General features: G+C 55.3%; 1 protein-coding gene across 6 annotated transcripts; it reads right to left on the bottom strand.

Annotated features, from left to right (window-relative positions):
* Positions 1-4,487: 4,487 nt before the first annotated feature.
* MAP1S (microtubule associated protein 1S) lies at positions 4,488-21,118 on the bottom strand. 6 transcript variants are annotated; one of them, NM_001265723.1, is given in 7 exon segments: positions 4,488-4,731; positions 5,570-5,805; positions 12,072-14,427; positions 15,118-15,258; positions 16,098-16,180; positions 19,557-19,658; positions 20,975-21,098. In NM_001265723.1, coding segments are annotated over 7 exon segments (3,192 nt in total). In that variant the 5' UTR covers positions 21,093-21,098; the 3' UTR covers positions 4,488-4,575.
* Between the last annotated feature and the right edge of the window lie 1,036 nt (positions 21,119-22,154).

Genomic DNA, 22,154 nt, shown 5'->3' with positions numbered 1-22,154 from the left:
CAGAGCAAGACTCTGTCTCAAAAAAAAAAAAAAAAAAAAAAAAAAAGGAAAACAACAAGGACTTGGCCAGAAAAGTTGGTGATGAATTAGAGCAGATTTGGAAACAGGTGCAGACCCACAGGGGACCTTATTTAAGGAGGACAAGGCATTTCAAATCCGTATACAGCATAGGACAATCAAGGAGCCTTTGGGGTGAGGCAACTTCTATCCCTCTCTTCAATCCCAAGTAAATCTTAGGATAAAAGTTGAAATTATGAAAAAGAAAAAAATGTAGGAGAATTTGTACCAACAGCAGGAAACACCTCTCAAACATAAAAGAGAGACATTTAAAATTGCAGTTTGGGCCGGGCATGGTGGCTCACGCCTATAATCCCAGCACTTTGGGAGGCCGAGGCGGGCGGATCACGAGGTCAGGAGATGGAGACGATCTTGGCTAACACAGTGAAACCCCGTCTCTACTAAAAATATGAAAAAAAAAAAAATTAGCTGGGCGTGGTGGCAGGTGCCTGTAGTCCCAGCTACTCAGGAGGGTGAGGCAGGAGAATGGAGTGAACCCAGGAGGCAGAGCTTGCAGTGAGCCGAGATTGCGCCCCTGCACTCCAGCCTGGTTGACAGAGCGAGACTCCATCTCAGAAAAAAAAAAAAATTGCAGTTTGGTCAGGTGCAGTGGCTCGTGCCTGTAATCCCAGCACTTTCGGAGGTTGAGGCGGGAGGATCACTTGAGGCTAGAAGTTCGAGGCTGCAGTGAATCAACTATGATCCCATCTACTGCTCTACTGCACTCCAGCTTGGGAAAGAGAGACTGTCAAAAAACAAAACAAAACAGAACAAAAAAACAAACAAAAAAACCCCACCACACAAAAATATTTACAGCAAAACCATGCCTAAACAAAATGGAAAAGTACATTTGGAAAACATTTACCATGTAAGTTTATTAGCCCTAATTTAAAAAAGAAAATTGTGTAGGAATGAGAAAAAGACAAATATCCAATGAGAAAAATATCAAACCAGCTAATTAGAAAAAGGCCCATAAGTCAGGCACAGTGGCTCATGCCTGTAAATCCCAGCACTTTGGGAGGCCGAGGTAGGAGGATCGCTCGAGCCCAGGAGTTCATGATCAGCCTGGGCAACATAGATCTCATCTCTACAAAAGTAAAAGAAATTAGCTGGGTGTGGTGATACACCCCTGTGGTCCCAGTTACTTGGGAGGCCGAGGTGGGAGGATCTCTTGAGTCTGGGAGGTCGAGGCTGCAGTGAGCCATGATCATGCCACTGCACTCCAGCCTGGGCAATGCAGTGAGGCCCTGTCTCAAGAAAAAAAAAAAGGGCTGGGCGCAGTGGTTCATGCCTGCATGCCTGTAATCCTAGCACTTTGGGAGGCCAAGGCAGGTGGATCACCTGAGTTTAGGAGTTTGAGACCAGCCTGGCCAATATGGAGAAACCCTGTCTGTACCAAAAATACAAAAAATTAGCCAGGCCTGATGGTGCACGCCTAGAGTCCCAGCTACTCAGGAGGCTGAGGTGGGAGGAACGCTTAAGCCCAGGAGGCAGAGGTTGCAGTGAGCCATCATTGAGCCACTGCAGTTGTCTGGGTTACTGAGCAAGACCCTGTCTCAAAAGAAAGAAGGAAAAAAGGCCCGGGCTGGGCATGGTGACTCATGCCTGGAATCCCAGTACTGTGGGAGGCCGAAGTGGGTGGATCATTTGAGGCCAGGAGTTTGAGACCAGTTTGGTCAACATGGCAAAAACCCATTTCTACTAAAAATACAAAAATTAGCCAGGCATGGTGGAACATGCCTATAATCCCAGCTACTCGGGAGGCTGAGGCACCGAGAATTGCTTGAACCCAGGAGCCTGAGGTTGCTGTGAGCTGAGATTGCACCATTGCACTCCAGCCTGGGCAAGAGAGAGAAACTGTCTTTAAAAAAAAAAAACGCCCATAAATAGAAGGAAACCTCCCTGGTAATGGGACAATTGAAATAAGAACAAGTAGGCAGCAGGGGTCACTAGACAGTTTGGCCAAAACAAGAAACCCGGGAGAGTCATCCTCATGTATACATGGTGACCCCAGAAGAGGTCCATCCTTACCCTGGCAACAGAGAAAAGGCCATAACCTGAGTCCTAGCTGATGGGGGACTGGGCAGGGCTGGCTTTGCACTGCTGTGTCCACTTGCCTAGGCTGGGGCCTTTCTCCGAGGACTCCCATCCCTGTAAAGCTTCCGCTGTGGAGGTGTGGAGAGTAGGTAGGTGGGAGTGGGAGGTGGCTGGCTGAGCTCAGCGATATTGGCATCGCCAGCAGGCATCGGACAGGAGGCGGCAGGCACAGGCATGGCTCCTCTGCTCCAACTGCCCTTCCTGATCACCTACCCTGTGACCATAAGACCTCGTGAAGGGCCAGGGGCACCTACCCTGTGACCATAAGACCTCGTGAAGGGCCAGGGGCACCTACCCTGTGACCATAAGACCTCATGAAGGGCCAGGGGCAGTGGCTCACACCTGTAATCCCAGCACTTTGGGAGGCCGAGGCGGGTGGATCATTTGAGGTCAGGAGTTTGAGCCCAGCCTGGCCAATCTGGTGAAACCCCGTCTCTACTAAAAATACAAAAATTAGCCGGGCATGGTGGCACATGCCTGTAATCCCAGCTACTCGGGAGGCTGAGGCAGAAGAATTGCTTGAACTCGGGAGGCGGAGGTTGCAGTCAGCCAAGAACCTTCAAACAGGAATTTCTTCCCTCACTGCCCTGGGGGTCCGAAGTCCAAAAATCAGGTCAGCAGAGCCATGCTTCCACAGTAGCTTAGGGGAGGAAGCTTGCTTGTCTCTAACAGTGGCTTGTGGCCACATCACTCCAATTTCTGCCTCTGTCCTCACATGGCCTTGTGTTTTTTTCTGAGACAGGATATTACTCTGTTACCCAGGCTGGAGTGCAGTGGTTTGATCTTGGCTCACTAAAACCTCCGTCTCCCAGGCTCAAGTGATCTTCTCACGTCAGCCTCTGGAGTAGCTGGGACTACAGGCGTGTGCCACCATGCCCAGTGATTTTTGAATTTTTAGTAGAGATAGGGTCTTGCTATGTTTCCCAGGCTGGTCTGGAACTCCTGCGCTCAAGTGATCTGCCTGCCTTGGCCTGCCAAAATACTGGGATTCCAGGTGTGAGCCACCGTGCCCAGCACCTTCTGTCTCTTAGAGGATCCCATGTCACTGGATGCAGAGCCTGTCTGGACAATCCAGGGTGACCTCTTGAGCTTCTTCATTGAGCAAAGGCTGGGTGCCGTGGCTCATGCCTGTATTTTCAGCACTTTGGGAGGCCGAGGTGCGTGGATCGCTTGAGGTCAGGAGTTCAAGACCAGCCTAGCCAACATGGTGAAACCCTCTGCTAAAAATACAAAAATTAGGCCAGGTGCGGTGGCTCAAGCCTATAATCCTAGCACTTTGGGAGGCCGAGGCAGGAGGATCACGAGGTCAGGAGATCGAGACCATCCTGGCTAACATGGTGAAACCCCGTCGCTACTAAAAATACAAAAAAATTAGCTGGGTGTGGTGGCGGGCGCCTGTAGTCCCAGCTACTCAGGAGGCTGAGGCAGGAGAATGGCGTGAACCTGGGAGGCGGAGCTTGCAGTGAGCCGAGATCACGCCACTGCACTCCAGCCTCAGGGACAGAGCAAGACTCCATCTCAAAAAAAAAAAAAAAATTAGCCGGGTGTGGTGGTGGCACCTGTAATCCCGGCTACTAGAGAGTCTGAGGCACAAGAATCGCTTGAATCCAGGAGGCAGGGGTTGCAGTGAGCCAAGATCGCCCCACTGCACTCCAGCCTGGGCAACAGAGGAAGACTCCATCTCAAAAAATAATAATAAAACTATATCTGCAAAGATCCTTTTTCAAAATAACATCACATTGACAGGTGTCAGGGGTCAGGAGTTGAATGTGTTTTGGGGGTTGGCTGCCATTCAACCCAGTACAGATGACATTGTATCTAATAGGAAACCTAAGTGCTTGTATTTGTGCAGAGACGGGTCAGAGTGCATTAGTCAGAAGTGGATGTTCTGTCATCTCTGGGTTTCACATTCCTCTGTAAATCCTTCCTGCAGAGTAAGACTTTCTGGAACAAGCATCCATCTCCTCTAGGGACAGAATAGCTTTTGTTTGATGGCCTTGGAGCAGAGACGGGTATTCAATCTCCCCCTGCCACCAACTGGTTTGTGACAGGTAGTCAGGTAGCTACTTCGCGCCTCTAGCTTGGGCCCCTCACCGTTGCTGGGTCGGGGTGGAGGCCGCAGTCAGGAGCTCCACTGGCCAGCGGTCATTGACTCTGAGAGGCACTTCCTTCCCAAACCAGGCCCTGCGAAGCCTGCGTTTCTTCCATCTGCGACATGGAGGTCAGAGTGGGCCTGACCGCAGGGTCGCTGGGGATTCCACGGAAGCTGTCCCCACCCGCAGGACCGGGAGGTACATGCCAAGTCTCCCATCACAGAAAGAAGAGAGGCCACAGCCAAGTGTAGTCATGGTTTATTTCTGACGCAGCTGAATCTAGGGAAGGGCGGGCTGGGCTGAGTGGGGGAATGTGTCGGCCATGAGGCTAGAACTCCACCTTGCAGGCCGGGAAGGCGTCATCCTGCATGGACACCATGCTGTTGCTGCCCAACACCGTGATGCCCAGCGCCTGGTGCCGGGCGTGCGTCTCTGCGTACCACGTATGCATGGCCACTGAGTCGAAGGTGGGAATCAGGGTCACCTGCAGGTGGGGGGGGCGTGTGGGGAGGATGGACCACCAGTAAGGGGGGTGCCCCTTGTCCTTCTGGCCTGGGTCCCAAGTCGCCTTCCTTTCCTGGCATTTGAGACCCCTCCAGGCTTCTCCCTGATCTTCTGTGCTCCACCTTGAGGTCTGCACTGGGTGGTCAGCCTGTCTATGAGGTCTCTGCTCCTCCCAACCAGCACCCAAAGAGCCTTCTCAGCACACAGGAGATGGAGCTCCTCCTCTGCAAGGCCTTCCTTGGCCTAAGACGCCCTCTACTCACTTGGATCTCCCCCTGCTCCTTGAACACACCAACCTCTTTCCTACCTCTGGGCCTTTGCCTGGGTCATGCACCCTACAGGGACGCTCCTTTGAAGCCAGCCTAGCAGCTGTGAGAGGGCAGGGGCCATGGTGTGAGGCGGTCCTCCCTCTGCCCACACGCGCCTCGCCCTGCAGGGCTTGGTTTCAGTCTCTCAGCTTCATGCAGCCACGGGGGAGGGTTCTCAGCCGCACAGACACCACCCAGCCCACCTATTCCATCCCAACTAATTCTCACAGCGGAACAATGGTTAAGTGACAAGGTGTCTGGGGAAGGGATAGAACCACGAGGCTTCACAAGGCCCTGCGTCCTCCCCCAGGCTTCCAGCACAGCCGATGAGGACGGTGACACGACACAGAGTCCAAAGAGACCCCTAAGGGCTGAGATGTGTGAGACTCCCATATTTGCCCCCATTGCCCTGTGGCCTGGGGGACACAGCTTAGTCTCTGAGGGTCGAGGGTGGTTTTCCCCACCTGTGCTAACTACACTCACCACCAGAGGCCCTGGGGTGACACGCACCTGCAGGTCTCGGTCCCAATGCTGTTTGCTGGCCAGCAGTGCGTCCAGGACGGCTCGCATGCCCTCCTCCTTGCGCTGGTCCTGGCCACTGATGACGTAGCAGAGCGCACGCACGCGCTGGAAGAACTCCTCATCCACCAGGTGGGCGCTGCTCCCACTGGGCAGGTAGGCCAGGTCCAGGTAGACCGGGGACTTGGGTGGGGTGGCCGATGCCCCGGGCCGGCTGCTGGCTGACCCTGCGGGCAGGGGGATGGGGAGGAAGGGATGAGTTCCTGGGGTTGGGGAGGGGCTGAGGCTCCGAACTGCACCAGTCAGAGCAGCTCCCTCCTCAGCAGGAGGCCTGATCTCAGAGTTTTCTGGGGAGCCCTGGTGCGCTCATGACTCCAGTGAATCTTATTTTAAGAAATGGGGTCTCGCTATGCTGCCCAGGCTTGTCTCAAACTCCTGGGCTCAAGTGATCCTCCTGCTTCAGCCTTCCAAGTAACTGGGACTACAGGTGCAGGTCACCACGCCTTGACTCCAGTGACTCTTCACTCACTCTACAAACACCACCGGCCACCCTTCTGTGCCAAGAGCCTGACTCATCCCCAGCCAGTCCCTGGACATAGACATCCCCAGGGTCAGGGGGCGAGTGGGTGGCAATCAGGGAATGCTTCCTGGAAGAGGGTTTAAGAGTTTGAGCCCTGAAAGCAGCCAGTGCCTGGGCCACCCTGCTGCTTCTGCAGCATCTCTCTGGCTCAAGGGGTATTTAACAGAACCTCCTGGGCACCAGGCCCTGAAACAGGGCTGTGACCCAGACAGACAGAATCCCCGCCCCAAGGGTAATGGGGAGCCAGGGTAGGTGGACAGAGCCTTGAGAGGCGGGTCCAAGATCAGTGTGGGTGCTGGATGGGGATGAGACAGCTCGGGGGGCCTTGTCCAAACCCTGACCGTAGGGCCAAAGGGAACAAGGCCACCAGCCCCGGGCAAGTGAATGATCAACGGAATCAAAGGATACGGCCGGGTCTTGGGCACGAGAAGCCTGCCAGACCCTGCATCTTACAATCACAGCTGCTGCCCAGCTCAGAGGGTAAGAATACTAACCCCTGCCGGGCGCGGTGGCTCAAGCCTGTAATCCCAGCACTTTGGGAGGCCGAGACGGGCGGATCACGAGGTCAGGAGATCGAGACCATCCTGGCTAACACGGTGAAACCCCATCTCTACTAAAAAATACAAAAAACTAGCCGGGCGAAGTGGCAGGCGCCTGTGGTCCCAGCTACTCGGGAGGCTGAGGCAGGAGAATGGCGTAAACCCGGGAGGCGGAGCTTGCAGTGAGCTGAGATCTGGCCACTGCACTCCAGCCTGGGCGACAGAGCCAGACTCAGTCTCAAAAAAAAAAAAAAAAAAAAAAAAGAATACTAACCCCTGTCTGTACACCAACAAATGCATACCCTCAAACGAAATGGACACACTCCTAGAAACGCAAAAACTACCAAGACACAATCACAAAAAAATAGAAAATCAGCATATACCTGTAGCTAGCAAAGAGAACGAATCAGTAACTTACAACCTCCCAACAAAGAAAAGCCCTGGGGAAGCCACCAAACATTTAGAGAACTAACATCAGCCTCTCTCAAACTTTTCCAAGGAACTAAAGAGGAAGGAACACTTCCTAACTCATTTCGTAAGACCAGAACTGTCTTGATACCAAAGCCAGGCACACATATTTAATTCTACAAGAAAATGACAGTTCAATAGCCTTTATGAACAACAGCCTTTATGAACAATAATGTAAAAAATCAGGCCTGGTGCCATGGCTCATGCCTGTAATCCCAGCACTTTGAGAGGCTTGAGGCTGGCGGATCACTTGAGGTCAGGAGTTCCAGACCAGCCTGGCCAACATGGTGAAACCCTGTCTCTTACTAAAACTACAAAAATTAGCTGGGCGTGGTGGCAGGCGCCTGTAATCCCAGCTACTTGGGAGACACAGGCAGAAGAATTGCTTGAACCCGGGAGGTGGAGGTTGCAGTGAGCTGAGATTGCACCACTGCACCCAGCCTGGGCGACAGAGCGAGACTCCATCTCAAAAAATAATAATAGCCGGGCGCGGTGGCTCACGCCTGTAATCCCAGCACTTTGGGAGGCCGAGGCGGGCGGATCACAAGGTCAGGAGATCGAGACCACGGTGAAACCCCATCTCTATTAAAACATAAAAAAATTAGCCAGGTGCCATGGCGGGCACCTGTAGTCCCAGCTAGTCCGGACGCTGAGGCAGGAGAATGGCGTGAACCCGGGAGACAGAGCTTGCAGTGAGCTGAGATCGTGCCACTGCACTCCAGCCTGGGGGACAGAGTGAGACTCCGTCTCAAAAAAAAAAAAAAAAAAAAAAATAATAATAATAAAAAATGAATTCAGCAAAGAAGCAAGATACAAAGTCCACAGACAAAACGCAGTTGAATTTCTTTTTTTTTTGTTAGACGGGGTCTCACTCTGTCACCCAGGCTGGAGTGCAGTGGTGTGATCTCGGCTCACTGCAAGCTCCGCCTCCCAGGTTCACACCATTCTCCTGCCTCAGCCTCCCGAGTAGCTGGGACTACAGGCGCCCGCCACCACACCCGGCTAATTTTTTGTATTTTTAGTAGAGATGGGGTTTCACCGTGTTAGCCAGGATGGTCTCGATCTCCTGACCTCGTGATCCGCCTGCCTCGGCCTCCTGAAGTGCTGGGATTACTGGCGTGAACCACCATGCCTGGCCACGCAGTTGAATTTCTATACGTGAACAATGAACAATGTGAAAATGAAACTAAACAATCATGAAACAGAAGAATCAAGATAGAGAACTCACACTTCCTGATTTCAAAACTTACTACAAAGCTACAGTAGTCAAAACAGTGTGATACTGACATAAAGACAGACATATAGACCAATGAAATAGAATAGAGAGGCCCGGAAATAAGTCATCACATGTGTAGTCAAATGATCTTCAACAAGGGTTCCAAATATTCAAAGGGGAAAGGACAGTCTTTTCAACAAATGGTGCTGGGAAAGCCGGGCCTCCACATACAAGAGAATGACGCTGGATCTTTTCATCACATACAAAAATTACCTCCAAATGGACCTCAATGTGAAAAGGAAAATTGTAAAACTCCTGGAAGAAAACATGGGGTAGAAGCTTCTCAATGTTGGATTTGACTAGGCACGGTGGCTTAGGCCTATACTCCTATTACTTTGGGAGACCGAGGCAGGCAGATCATTTGAGTTCAGGAGTTTGAAATCTGCCTGGCCAACATGGTGAAACCCTATCTCTACTAAAAATACAAAACAATTAGCTGGGTGTGGTGGTGGGTGCTTGTAATCCCAGCTACTCAGGAAGGCTGAGGCAAGAGAATCGCTTGAACCCAGGAGGCGGAGGTTGCAGTGAGCCGAGATCGCGCCCCCACACTCCAGGCTGGGAAATTGAGCGAGACTCATCTGAAAAAAAAAAAAAAAAAAAAAGAAAAGAAAAATAAATGGGATGTGGTAATCATTTATTGGGTCTGACATCAAAAGTGCAGGCAGCAAAAGAAAAAAATAGACAAAATGAACTTCGTATTTAAAACTTTTGTGCATCAAAGGGCACTAGCAAAAGAATAAAAAGACAACTCACAGAATGGGAGGAAATATTTGCAAGCCATGTATCTGCTACAGGATTAATGTCCAGAATGATTTAAAAAACTCCTAAAACTCAGCAACGGAAAAGAACTCAATTTAAAAATGGGCAAAGGGGGTTAGGCATGGTGGCTCACGCCTGTAATCCCAACACTTTGGGAGGCCAAGGCAAGAGGATCGCCTGAGGCTGGGAGTCCAAGATCAGTCTGGGCTAAAGACAGAGTGAGACTCCATCTTTACAAAACATTAAAAAATTAGCCAGGCACCACGGCATGCACCGTGTAGTCCCAGCTACTTGGGAGGCTGAGCTGGGAGGATCACTTGAGTCCAGGAAGTTGAGGCTATAATGAGCTGTTTGCACTACACTGCAGCATAGGTGACAGATTGAGACCCTGTCTCTAAAAAGCAAAATAAAATTTAAAAATGAGCAAAGGAACTGAATAGACATTTCTCCAAAGAAGACAGACAAATGGCCAATAGGCATATGAAAAGATGCTCAACATCACTAGTCATTAGGGACACAAAAATCAAAACCACAATGAGATCCCACCTCACACCCATTAGACTGACTAGTGTCAGGCAGCTGCTGTGGAAAAGTCTGGCAGTTCATCCAAAATTAAACATTGAGGCGGGCGTGGTGGCTTATGCCTATTATCCCAAAACTTTGGGAGGCTGAGGCCAAAGGATCACTTGAGCTCAGGGGTTCAAGACCAGCCAGGACAACATAGTGAGACCCCAGTGCTATGGAAAAATTTAAAAATTAGCTGGGCATAGGCTTGGCGCAGTGGCTCACGCCTGTAATCCCAGTACTTTGGGTGGCCAAGGCGGAAAGATCACGAGGTCAGGAGTTCGAGATCAGCCTGGCCAGCATGGTGCAACCTTGTCTCTACTAAAAATGCAAAAATTAGCCGGGTATAGTGGCGCGTGCCTGTAATCCCAGCTGCTTGGGAGGCTGAGGGAGGAGAATCGCTTGAGCCCGGGAGGTGGAGGTTGCAGTGAGGTGAGATTGCACCACTGCCTGGCAACAGAGCGAGACTCTGTCTCAAAAAAAAAAAAAAAAAAAATTAGCTGGGCGTTATTGTGCGTGTCTGTGGTCCCCGCTGTTCAGGAGGTTGAGGTGGGAGGGTTGCTTGAACCCGGGAGGTGGAGGCTGCAGTGAGCCTTGTTTGTGCCACTGCACTCCAGCCTGGATGACAGAGTGAGACTCTCAGGAAAAAAAAAAAAAAAAACAAGGAAAAAACAGCACAGCAGGCCAGAGACCCTCTCCTCCACAAGGCCTGCTTAAAACGTAAGCCTTTGGCTGGTGTCTGGGAACTTGGATCTTAGGAAGAGGGTTCCCACCATTCCCTGTCTGAGAGGGGCTCCCTGTGCCTGGACTGGACCACATACCTGATTTCTCCTTTTTGGGGAGTCTAGAGTGTGAGTGCCAGGCAAGGGAGGCCTATGTAATGGCCCAATAGCAACCCGGACATGCTGTCTCTAATGAGCTCCATGAGGGACACATTGTTACAACTTGCTACTGGATAAATGCAGCCTGTGGTGTGCAGCCCTACTGGGAGAGGATTCTGGAAACTTCTTCCTTTGGACTTCACCCTATGTGCCTTTTCTCTTTACTGATTTTGCTCTGCTATGAGTGCAACCATAGGCCGCGTTCTCCTAACCGATCAGTTACATAAAATACGCTATTTAAATTTTCAAATGGGCCGGGTACAGCAGCTCATGCCTGCAATCCCAGCACTTTGGGAGGCCGACCAGGTGGATCACAAGGTCAGGAGATCAAGCCCATCCTGGCTAACACGGTGAAACCCCATCTGTAGTAAAAATACAAAAAACTAGCCGGGCGTGGTGGCGGGTGCCTGTAGACTTAGCTACTTGGGAGGCTGAGGCAGGAGAATGGCGTGAACCCGGGAGGCGGAGCTTGCAGTGAGCCAAGATCACGCCACTGCACTCCAGCCTGGGCGACAGAGTGAGACTCCATCTCAAAAAAAAAAAATTTTTTTTTCAAATGTTTCATTTTACTCATTGTGGCTTCTAGAAACCCACAATTGGCATACATGCTCACCTGTCCAGGCACCTCAGAATGGCAAGTGCTTCAACACTGAGGTCAGTTTCCATTTCACAGGAGAAACTGAGCCCCAGAGAGGGTGGGCATGGCTGAGGTCACACAATTACAAACAAGAGGACTTGGCTGGGCGTGGTGGCTCACGCCTGTAATCCCAGCACCTTGGGAGGCCAAGGTGGACAGATCACCTGAGGTCCGAAGTTTGAGACCAGCCTGGCCAACATGGTGAAACCAAGACTCTACTAAAAATACAAAAATTAGCCAGGCGTGGTGGCTCGCACCTGTAATCCCACCTACTCGGGAGGCTGAGGCAGGAGAATCATTTGAACCCAGAAGGCAGAGGTTGCAGTGAGCCAAGACCGTGCCATTGCACTCCAGCCTGGGCAACAAGAGCGAAACTCTGTCTCAAAAAGAAAAAAGAACAGGAGGACTGGCAGGGCACTGTGGCTCATGCCAGTAATCCCAGCACTTTGGGAGGCTGAGGTGGGCACATAGCTTGAGGCCAGGAGTTTGAAATCAGCCTGGGCAACATAGTAAGACCCTATCTCTACCAAAAAGTTTAAAATTAGGCAGGCGTGGTGGCCGTGCCAGTAGTCTCAGCTACTGGAGAGGCTGAACTGGGAGGGTGGCTTGAGCCCCAGAGTTCGAGGCTGCAGTAAGCTGTGATTTCGCCACTGCACTCCAGCCCAGGAGACAGAGTGAGACCATCTCTTTAAAAAAAAAACGGAAAAAGTAAAAACAGGAGGAAGAGCTATGCTCTCTCCAGCCTAAGCAGCTGCTAACCCAGCCCAGGGCCCCAGTTCCAGCACTCACCCGACGGGCCTCGAGTGGCAGTCTTGGGGGTTGAGGACTTTCTGGACAGGGGTGCCCGGCCTCCCTTCTCACTGGGCTCACTCCGGGCACTGAGTGGTCGGCTGGCACGGTCCCCACCGGCAAGTCCCTTGGTTTTGGCAGCAGCCAGTGGAGTGGCTTTGGGGGCGGCAGCACGTGAGTTGGGGCGAGCCAGGGGCTTCCGGGTGCGGCTGACGTTCTCCGTCTGCCGCGCTGTCTTGGGGGGCAGCATCTCGGGGTCCACCATGCAGATGCTGGATGGGTCAGGCAGTGGCGGGGGAACCTTGAGGGGGTCAGGCAAAGGGTCGTGGCGAGGGACTCCAAAGCCCTCTGTGTCGTCGTCTGAGTCTGCGGCACCGGGGGCCAAGGGCACGGGGTCCGAGTCAGACAGGGTGGGCAGGGACTCACTGACCGATGTAGGGGGCGTCTCCTCGGCCCCCAGCCCACCTGCCCGTTCCTGTGACCGGGCACTGCTGTCATTCGAGCTGCCGGGGGACGCAGGTGCCGGTGCCATGGGCACCGCCTTGCGATGTTCAAACTCACAGGGTGACACCAGGCACAGGTCCACATCGTGTGGGGAGGCCGAGCGCCGTGCCCGGGGGCCACGCAGTGGGAGGCTCAGCCCAGCCTCACTGGTGGGGGCGGATGGCGGCAGTACCTGCTCAAAGGACACGGACAGGGACTCGTCCACCTCGGTAGAGTGCGGGGAGCCCACCTCTGCGGGCAGTGACGGCGTGGTCACCGTGGGTGTGGTCACTGTGGGTGAGGCGTCGGGCCCCGCCTCGCCGCCCCGCAGTGGGCTCAGTGACAGCCGCCCGCTACCCTCCGCGGGGCTCCGGCGGGACTCAGGGGAGGGTGTGCGTGGCCTTGGGAAAGAGTTGGCGGCCAAAGGCAGCTCCAGCGCCTTCTCCTCCCCGGCTGGGATTGGCCCCAGCTCCAGGCTGGGCGTGGCCACCAGCTGGGAGGCCGGGGAGCCGCAGGCCGCAATGGGGGAGCTGGCTTCTCCACATCGGAGGCTGGGCGGGCTGCGGGGTCCATTTGCTACCTGCGGGAAGCCAGACTGGGATGTGCTGGGCGCTGTGCTGGGTGCTTTGCGGGTCTTGGGTGCCGCCTGGGCACCTGTCTTCTTGAGGTTGGGCACAGAAGAGGCTGCCCGGCGCACCTCCCGTGGCTGGGTCCGGGAAACACTCGGTTTAGGGTCTTTCTTCAACTCTCGGGGGATCCTGGCTTCTTTCTCAGCCTTGCGCGGTGCCTCAGCCCGTGCTGGCTCCTTGCGGGTCACCCCAGGGCGCTCCTGGCCAGGTCTAGGGTGGGTGGCCAATAGGCCCTCTCTCTTCGAGCTGTCCCGGGAGCCCACGCTCTCTTTGCTCTCAGCTCGCCGCGGCCCCTCCAGGTCCTGGGGCGTCACCACGGGCTCTCGCAGGAACCTCAAGTGCTGCAGGCGGACCAGGCCGTCCAGGAGGCAGGCGGGCGGGGTGCAGCCAGGGAACAGCACGCGCACCACCTTCTCGCCAGGGCCCGCGGGGTGCCACACCAGCAGGGCGCACACGGAGGCCAGCGTGCGCTCGGTGCCGGCGGAGGGCGGGTGCAGCACGTACATGTCCAGCCGGCCCACGCCCATCTTCTCGAAGAGCACAGTGGGCTTGGCTGGCACCGGGCCGCGGCTGAGTGGCAGGGGCGTGATGCCCAGCTGCGCCAAGAGGCTCAGCGCCAGCTCCGCCTCATCCTCGCCGCGCGCCAGCCGCGACGCGGCCTCGCAGGCGTTGAAGAACACGACCCCCAGGTTGGGGGAGATAAGCCTGCGCAGCCTGTCGTCCCAGGAGCCCCCACCAGCAGCCACCTCGGAGCGCTCAGCCAGTTTGCGCCGCAGCAGGCTGTTGAGGCCGGGGAGGCTATCGGCGCCAGGGTGGGTCACCAGCACGGCATCCACGCGGTCCAGGTGCCGCACCAGCTTCCAGAAACTGGACTTGGGGTTTGAGCCACCGTTGACCAGCACGGTGAAGCCATTGACGGCGAAGAAGGCGGCATCCCCGAGGCCTCCGGGGAAGATGTAGCAGCAGGGCCGGCCCAGCCTGAGGAAGCCCCCGGAGGTCGGGGGCTCCAGCAGCTCGAAGGGGGACGGCGGCTCCAGAGACTCAGCCACGTACTCCAAGAACTCGCACAGGCCCTCGGAGTTGGGCAGCTGCGCCGGGGGGTTCAGCCGCAGCTGGAGCCGGAGCGCCCCCTGTAGGCCGGACACAGCAGGTGCCAGCTGGGCCCAGTCACCAAAGGTGGGGCAGGTGATGGTGAGTATGGGCGGCTGCGCAGGTGAGGGCGTGGTGGCCAGGATGTCCCGGATCTGTATGGAGGGGGAGTGGTAAGGGACCACCTAAAGCTAGTGGGAAGGAACCACCTAGAGGGGGAATGGTAAGGGACCACCGTGGCAACACCCAGCCCAGTGGGAAACCTGGGCGAGGATACCCTCAGCCTTCCCCCACCCCGAGGCCTGCTCCTCAGCACCCTCCCGCCAAAACCCAACCCTCTCCAGCGCCAGGAGGCTCTCTGGTCTGGCCTCACCTCCTGCCTCTCCTTCCCCGTCAAATGCCTCCCTGCCCCAGGGCCTTTACACTCACCGTTCTCTCCTCCCAGGGCACAGCTTCCTCCAAGGAGACCCTCCACGGCCCACCTCTGTCTACTGAACCTTTTCTCATCACTTTTAAGTGCCCCACTCCAGTGTGAAAATGTGGTTTGCCAGAGACTTTTGCCCACGTGTCCTGCCCAGACTGTGGGCACCAGAAAGACCCATTTGGCTCCATCCCACATCAGGACTTTGGGACATCAGCTGCTCTACAGACCCAGCTCACACCACACCCTTTCCGGGCAATGGGACTAACCCTGGACAGCCAGGAGGCACGTGTCACCACTGCCACCCTACAGAGGAGGGGGAGACCAGGTCATGGAAAACAGCAGGTCGCTGGGGCCACACAGCCCGATGCAGACAAGCCAGGATTGAGCTGGGAAAGTGGGGGATGGCAAAGGGGTGGCTTACCTCTCTGTCCTTCAGGACCTGGAGGAAGTGGTGAGGCGAAAAGCCCCCTGTCTGTAGCAGCAGCTCCCCTGTCTCCTCCAGGCAGGGCCCAGCCAACACCAGTAGCTTGTGAGAGGCAGGGTCCAACAGAAGGTTCCGGAGCTGAGGGAGGGGTGAGCACTAAAGGCCCCGTTCTGTGCAGTGACGTATCCAGCAGTCCTCTTTGGGGTGGCCTCAAGTTGATACATAACCACCCCTCTCCTGCCCTCACCCCACAGCCAGCCCAGTGCTCAACTAGCTATGAGGGCAGTCTCCAGGTCTCTTGCTGGGCCCTGGAGCAACTCTAGCAAACTCCTATTCATCTTACAAAGCCCAACTCTGATGTCCCTTCCTTCTAAAGGCACTCACTGCCCTTTCTGGGCTCTCTCTAGTCCACCTCTCCCTCCAGCCCAGCCCTGATGCCACAGGGCTGGGGGCGTCTGTGTCTCGCTCTGTCTCCTAAAGACTGAGAGTTCCTCAAGGGAATAAAAGGGAAAAGTTCTGATCCAAGGAATCAACCTGTAAGAAAGTGTGCAGTGGGATGCCCCAGGGCTCTGTCTGGGTCATCTTCCTGATGTATAATTGGTGGAATACAGATGGCCACAAGCCGTTTAGTATTAGTGAGTCAATTCAGACAACTCCTGGGGCCTAGCCGGAGGGAACCCACGGGACGCAAACCTCAGTCTGCTCTGGCCTTCCGGGCTCCAGACCCACGCTGTCCTGGGCCCTAGGCTGGGAGTGCTTACTCCCTCCCTCCCAAACCCAGGCTTTTCTGCTCCCACCCCAGAGGAGGGAAGAAGCAGAGGCTGGAGCCACGGGGAAGGCTTCGTGGGCGAGGAAGTGTGGTGCCGGGTGTCTCGAGAGGATCTGGGGCAGCATGAAGACAAGGACACGAGACAGGAAGACAGAGACGGCATGGGTCCCAGCAGCCCGCCCCCTCCAGGATGTCAGCCATTCCCTACCTCATCACACAGGGACTTGTCTGATGGGTTCAGGAGGACCAGGGTCTCCAGGCTGTCTCCACGGTGGTGCAGGCTCCGCTGGCCTGTGGGGGAATCAGGCCATCCTGGAGTCAAATCCTGCCTCCCCGTGTGACCCTCAGGGAACACGAACCCCTCTGGGAACCCACCCAGGGAACATACGGAGATTAAGAGGCGCACGGCAGAGAACCAGGCAAGAAAGAGAAACTCAACCACCCTGGCTGGCCTAAGAGAGGCAGTAACCAGAGGGCCCCATCATGAGCAGGGCCTGGTTTGCAGCTGTCACCCCTGTGGGTGATGCCACCGTTACACTCCTTTTTTTTTTTTTGAGACGGAGTCTTGCTCTGTGCAGTGGAAGCTGGAGTGCAGTGGTGCAATCTCAGCTCACTGCAAGCTCCGCTCTTCCTCCCAGGTTCATGCCATTCTCCTGCCTCAGCCTCCCGAGTAGCTGAGACTACAGGTCCCCGCCACCACATCCAGCTAATTTTTTGTATTTTTAGTAGAGACGGGGTTTCACCGTGTTAGCCAGGATGGTCTCGATCTCCTGACCCGGTGATCCGCCCACCTTGGCCTCCCAAAGTCCCAAAGTGCTGGGATTACAGGCGTAAGCCACTGTGCCCAGCCCTTCTTTTTTTTTGTTTTTTTTTTTGAGGCGGAGTTTTGCTCTTGTTGCCCAGGCAATGGCACAACCTCAGCTCACTGAAACCTCCGCCTCCTGGGTTCAAGCAATTCTCCTGCCTCAGCCTCCCAAGTAGCTGGGATTACAGGCACACGCCACCACGCCCCACTCATTTTTTGAATTCTTAGTAGAGACGGGGTTTTACCATGTGGGTCAGGCTGGTCTCAAACTCCTGACCTCAGGTGATCCGCTTGCCTCGTCCTCCCACAGTGCTGGGATTACAAGATTGATCCACTGCACCCGCCCAGCCACATTTATTATTTTTTTATTTTATTTTATTTTTTTGAGACGGAGTCTCGCTCTGTCGCCCAGGGTGGAGTGCAGTGGCCGGATCTCAGCTCACTGTAAGCTCCGCCTCTCGGGTTCACGCCATTCTCCGGCCTCAGCCTCCCAAGTAGCTGGGACTACAGGCGCCCGCCACCTCGCCCGGCTAGTTTTTTGTATTTCTTAATAGAGACGGGGTTTCACCGTGTTAGCCAGACGGTCTCGATCTCCTGACCTCGTGATCCGCCCGTCTCGGCCTCCCAAAGTGCTGGGATTACAGGCTTGAGCCACCGCGCCCGGCCCACATTTATTTTTTAGACAGAGCCAGAGCTCGAGGAGGGCCAATGAGGGCAATCCTGGACCAGGGTATATCCGGAGCAAAGGCCCTGAGGCAGGACTCAGCTAGGGGTGGGGCAGCATAAGGGCCTGGGCTGAAGTGGGACTGTTTCTGGGATCCTGACCCTGCTCTGTCCCCCAGGGCCTATCTGTGTTTTAAACATCCGTACTGAGAGAAGGCTGGCAAGGAACCAGAGCCAGGGGAGGGCCAGTGAGGGCCAACTCGGACCAGGGTACAGCACGAGCCAAGGCCCTGAGGCAGGACTGAACTGTAAACAAGGCTGAGTCTGGAGAGGCAAAGACCCTCTGGTATTGCCAGCCCTTATCACATTTAGCTTGCTTTCTTTCCTTCTTTTCCCTTTTCTCTCTCTTTCTCTCTCTCTCACCTCTATCACATTGAGCTTTCTCTTTCTCTCCCTCCCTCTCTCTCCCCCTCCCTCCCTCTCTCTCTCATTTTTTTTTAGATGGAGTCTCCCTCTATTGCCCAGGCTGAAGTGTAGTGGCGTGATCTCGGCTCACTGCAACCTCCGCCTCCTGAGTTCAAGCAATTCTCCAGCCTCAGCCTCCCAAGTAGCTGGGGTTATAGGCGCTTGCCACCACACCTGGCTAATTTTTGTATTTTTAGTAGAGACGGAGTTTCACCATACTGGTCAGGCTGGTCTCGAACTCCTGACCTCAGGTGATCCACCCACTTCAGCCTTCCAAAGTTCTGGGATTACAGGCGTGAGCCACCGTGCCAGGTCTAACTTTATTTTTTGAGACAGGGTCTCGCTCTGTTGCCCAGACTGAAGTGCAGTGGCACAAATCTTAGCTCACAGGAGCCTCTGCCTCCTGGGTTCAAGCGATCCTCCCTCCTCGGGCTCCTGAGTAGCTGGGACTACAGGCATGCACCACCAGGCCCACCTTGTTTTTGTATTATCAGTAGAGACAGGGTTTCGCCATGTTGCCCTGGCTGGTTTTAAACTCCTGACCTCAAACAGTCCTCCCACCTTGACCTCCCAAAGTGTTGGGATTACAGGCGAGAGCCACCCCACCCAGCCTTAGCACGCTTTTTGCCACACACGGATATTGCCCCATTCAGGTGGGGAAATCAAGGCATAGAGAGGGGAAGCGGCCACAAAGGTCGCACACAGCAGACAGGATTTCCAGCTCCACTTTCTGCTCCATGAAGTGTCAGGAAGCCACAAGGACCCACTGGGACAATGAGATGACGGACACTTCCTTCCTCTCCAGCAGCCGCTGGGAGGTGACTCAAGAGACCATCAAGAGCAGGGGGCAGCTGCAGGCAAACCCAAGCCCTGCCTGCCTGCCTGCTGCCCTGCTCACACTGGGTCACCCCAGAAGGGAGCCTCCTGCTGAGTTGGGCCATCCTTGATCTCACTCCTTTTCAGTTCCCTACCTACTGTATACCCAGCCCTGTGGCTGTGAACCAAGTTCAGTCCCTGCCTGCAAGGGGCCCACACTCCATCTTCCAGGGCCTCCTCAGTGCCCCCTCCACCTTCTAGATGGTTTTTTTTTGGGGGGGGATAGAGTCCCTCCCACTCTGTCACTCAGGCCGGAGTACAGTGGCACAATCTCAGCCCACTGTAAACTCTGCCTCCTGGGTTCAAGTGATCCTCCCACCTCAGCCTCCCAAGTAGCTGGGATTACAGGTGCCTGCCACCACGCCCAGTTAATTTTTGTATTTTTAGTAGAGACAGGGTTCCTCCATGTTGGCCAGGTTAGTCTTGAACTAACCTCAAGTGATCCACCCACCGTGGCCTCCCAAAGTGCTGGGATCAGAGGCATGAGCCACCGTGCCCAGTCCATTCTAGATGTTCTGTCCACTGCTGGGTCTTGGCTGGGGCGCTTCCCTCCCACTGGACATACCAGTCATAGCATTTATCATTAAAAAACTCCCTCCTCAGAGAGCTCCCTGCCTCTTCCCCCTTCAGTACCAGTTTCCTCATCTGTCAATCGGGGACAAAAATACCAGTTCCTGCACTGTGGGTTGCTGAGGACTGAAGGGGTTATCACTAGGTCAGGGCTTACATTTGAAAGGTCTCAGCTGTATTACTACTGTTGTTATTTACAGCTGCACCCCACCCCCCATGCCTGGCACACGGCTGGCACTTGCCCAGTGAACAAGAGGTAGGGAGCAGCCAGGGGGACCCCAGCCTCACCTTTCACAATGCTGGAGAAGGTGGCAGAGTGTCGGGACACAAAGACCTTGAGCTGTTCATCGAGGTTGCAGATGCCAGGATCGACATCCCAAGACCGGATGCCTGGTGAGAAGGAGGGATCAAGGCGGGAGTTCAGCCAGGCCTCCCAGCTCCCAGGATATTTGAATAATGAGCACCCCGTGGGTGGGGAGCGCCCCAGCCTCCTCCCTTCACTCACAGCTTGAAGACTCAAAAGTACCCAACACCTTCAGGTCTCACTGCAGCTGAGCCAGGGCACCCAGAGCACACCTCATCATTTTACAGGCAAGATTCATCAGCAACAAAGCCTCCACCTCCTCCATCTCCACCTCCTCGCTGCTCCTATGCCCTGTCAGACCCATTTCCACTCGCCGCCCTTGCAACAGCTGTTCCCCCTGCCTGGAAGCCCATCCCCCTGCCGCCCCCACCTGTTCCTACTGGCCAAGGGCCCTTCCCCCTCAGCACCTTCGGGTGCTAAGACTGACTGTCCTCGCAGTCCCTTGCAGCCTTCTGATGCCTCCTGACACCATGTGAGCTGGAAGCTTCTTCCATCTCCTCACTGGCTTTGGGTCCATCCCCCCACCAGACCTGTGCTGGCAGGGCTGAACCTGTCTATCATCCCGGCCATATCCCTGTGCCCACTGCCCAAAGGCCTGGCGCATAACAGGTGCTCACTAAACACTCCTCAAGCACATGAACCGAGGTGCGTGTTCCTGTCCCATTTTACACGCAATGAAACGCGCAGGTCCAGATGCTCCGTGGAATGGGGGATGAACACCCATCTCCACCCACGGGCGCATCACGCCCGCCAGTCCCACTGTGCCAGTACCACTGTGCCAAGTGGCTGCAGGTGAACCTGGCAGGTGCACCTATGACTCAACTACCTAGGTGCCAAATCCCCAGGGCAGGCCGCACCCGCCCACACCCCAATTAGCAGCTCCTTGTGCGGCAACAGAAAGCGGGCCCCGGGGCTCCTGGCCCAGCCTCCCCCATATCTGCTTCTCCCTCCGGGAGATCTCTAAGCTGCTAAGACCTAGAGATCCAAAGCGACCCCAAGCCCTCCCCCCGGGCGGGCCAATCAGGAGAGAAGCGGAGCCGTGGTCCAACTGCACGGGTCCCCAGGCCCAGGCCCGTGTCCCCTCCCCGATCTTCACCCGGAGTTGGGGCGGGGCAGCCCTGCCCCAGCCCAGGCCCCGATGCCACTTCCTCCATGGGCACCCACAGGAACCCGCCTTTGCTCGCGTTGGGCGCCTAACGGTGAAGGGGACCCAACCCCGGGCCCGCGACCCCCGCCCCGGAGCCCGGGCCCCGCCGCAGCCGCCCCACCCCCCCGGCCCCGGGCCCAGACGCGCGAACGTGTCCGCCTCCCGGGCTCCCGCACGCCCCCGGGCCAGCCCGACCTCGTTCGAGCTCCTCCAGGACGTAGGTGAGGAGCCCTGGGCTGCCGAACTCGCTGCCCACCACGAGGAGCAGCGAGCTCGGGGCCGCTGCAAGCCCAGACCCAGTTACCGCCGCCATCTTCGGGCCGCCCCGGCGTTCTCAGCGCCCGCCCCGCAGGCCCCGCCTCTTAAAGGGGCCGCACCGGAAGGCCTGAAGACCCCGCCCGGAACCACCCCCTCCCCGCCCCTTTTTGTCGACCACCTACAGGCCCTTTGAGGTCGTGGAGATCAGGGAATGCGGGGCCTAAAGGGGTTGGCGGACTCCCGGGTGTCCGCTTGGGAGCCGCCTCTCCCAAGTGACCATTCATTCATTCACTTTTTTTTTTTTAATTGAACAAGCTTTGATCGCGTGCCTGGTGCATGTGGATCAGAATTCCTGCCCCCCAGGAACTCACATCACATGACAGTAGGCCGGATCAGAACCCGGCGCCTATGGATGGTCCCAGCTCTCTAGGTCAGGACTTGAACAGAGAAAAGAGCTCTATCTTGTAGGTAGGGCTTTAAGGGATGTGTAGGAGTTTGCCTTGTGTGTGTGGTGGGGCAAGAGCACCTGAGGCAGAAGTTTACAGCACGTGCAAAGTTTTAGAGGTAAGAAAGTACATGTGTGTTTGGGACACAACCGAAGCACTCTGGGCCTGCCTAGAACAGGGCAACAGTTATTCTGCACCTCCCGTGCGCCAGGCATTTTATTGCATTAGCTCATTACATACAAGCACAAAGCGATGAGGTAGGCACAGTTACTGTGGTCACTTTCAGAGGAAAGGAGAGGAAATTGAGATTTGGAGGGATGAAGTCACCAAGCCTGTCTAAGTGGTAGAGCCGGTTTGAACCCAAGTGGGTCTTACTCTCGATCCAGCCTATGCAAGGGACTGCCTGTGTTGCACACTTGGACACCTCTCTCCCCCCAGATAATCCCCTTTAGCCCTTTTATTTTATTTTATTTTATTTTGTTTTATTGAGATAGAGTCTCATTCTACTGCCCAGGCTGTAGTGCAGTGGCACGATATCAGCTCACTGCAACCTCTGCCTCCCGTGTTTAAGTAATTCCCTTGCCTCAGCCTCCCAAGTAGCTGGGATTATAGGCGCCCACCACCATAACCTGCTAACTGTTGTATTTTAGTAGAGATGGGGTTTCACCATG

The sequence above is a fragment of the Macaca mulatta genome, chromosome 19 (assembly GCF_049350105.2).
Source record: "Macaca mulatta isolate MMU2019108-1 chromosome 19, T2T-MMU8v2.0, whole genome shotgun sequence".
In the NCBI taxonomy this organism is placed as follows: Eukaryota; Metazoa; Chordata; class Mammalia; order Primates; family Cercopithecidae; genus Macaca; species Macaca mulatta.
The sequence above is the reverse complement of the archived record's forward strand: the minus strand, read 5'-3'. Positions and strand labels throughout refer to the sequence as shown.

Excerpts from the sequence above, each read along its gene's own strand:
- MAP1S (XM_077976732.1), bottom strand. The coding sequence starts at position 21,092 with ATGGCGGCGGTAACTGGGTCTGGGCTTGCAGCGGCCCCGAGCTCGCTG. Across the intron at positions 16,181-19,556 it reads CTTCTCCAGCATTGTGAAAG|GCCAGCGGAGCCTGCACCAC; the intron begins GTGAGGCTGGGG and ends ATTCCCCCACAG. Across the intron at positions 15,259-16,097 it reads ACAAGTCCCTGTGTGATGAG|CTCCGGAACCTTCTGTTGGA; the intron begins GTAGGGAATGGC and ends CCCCTCCCTCAG.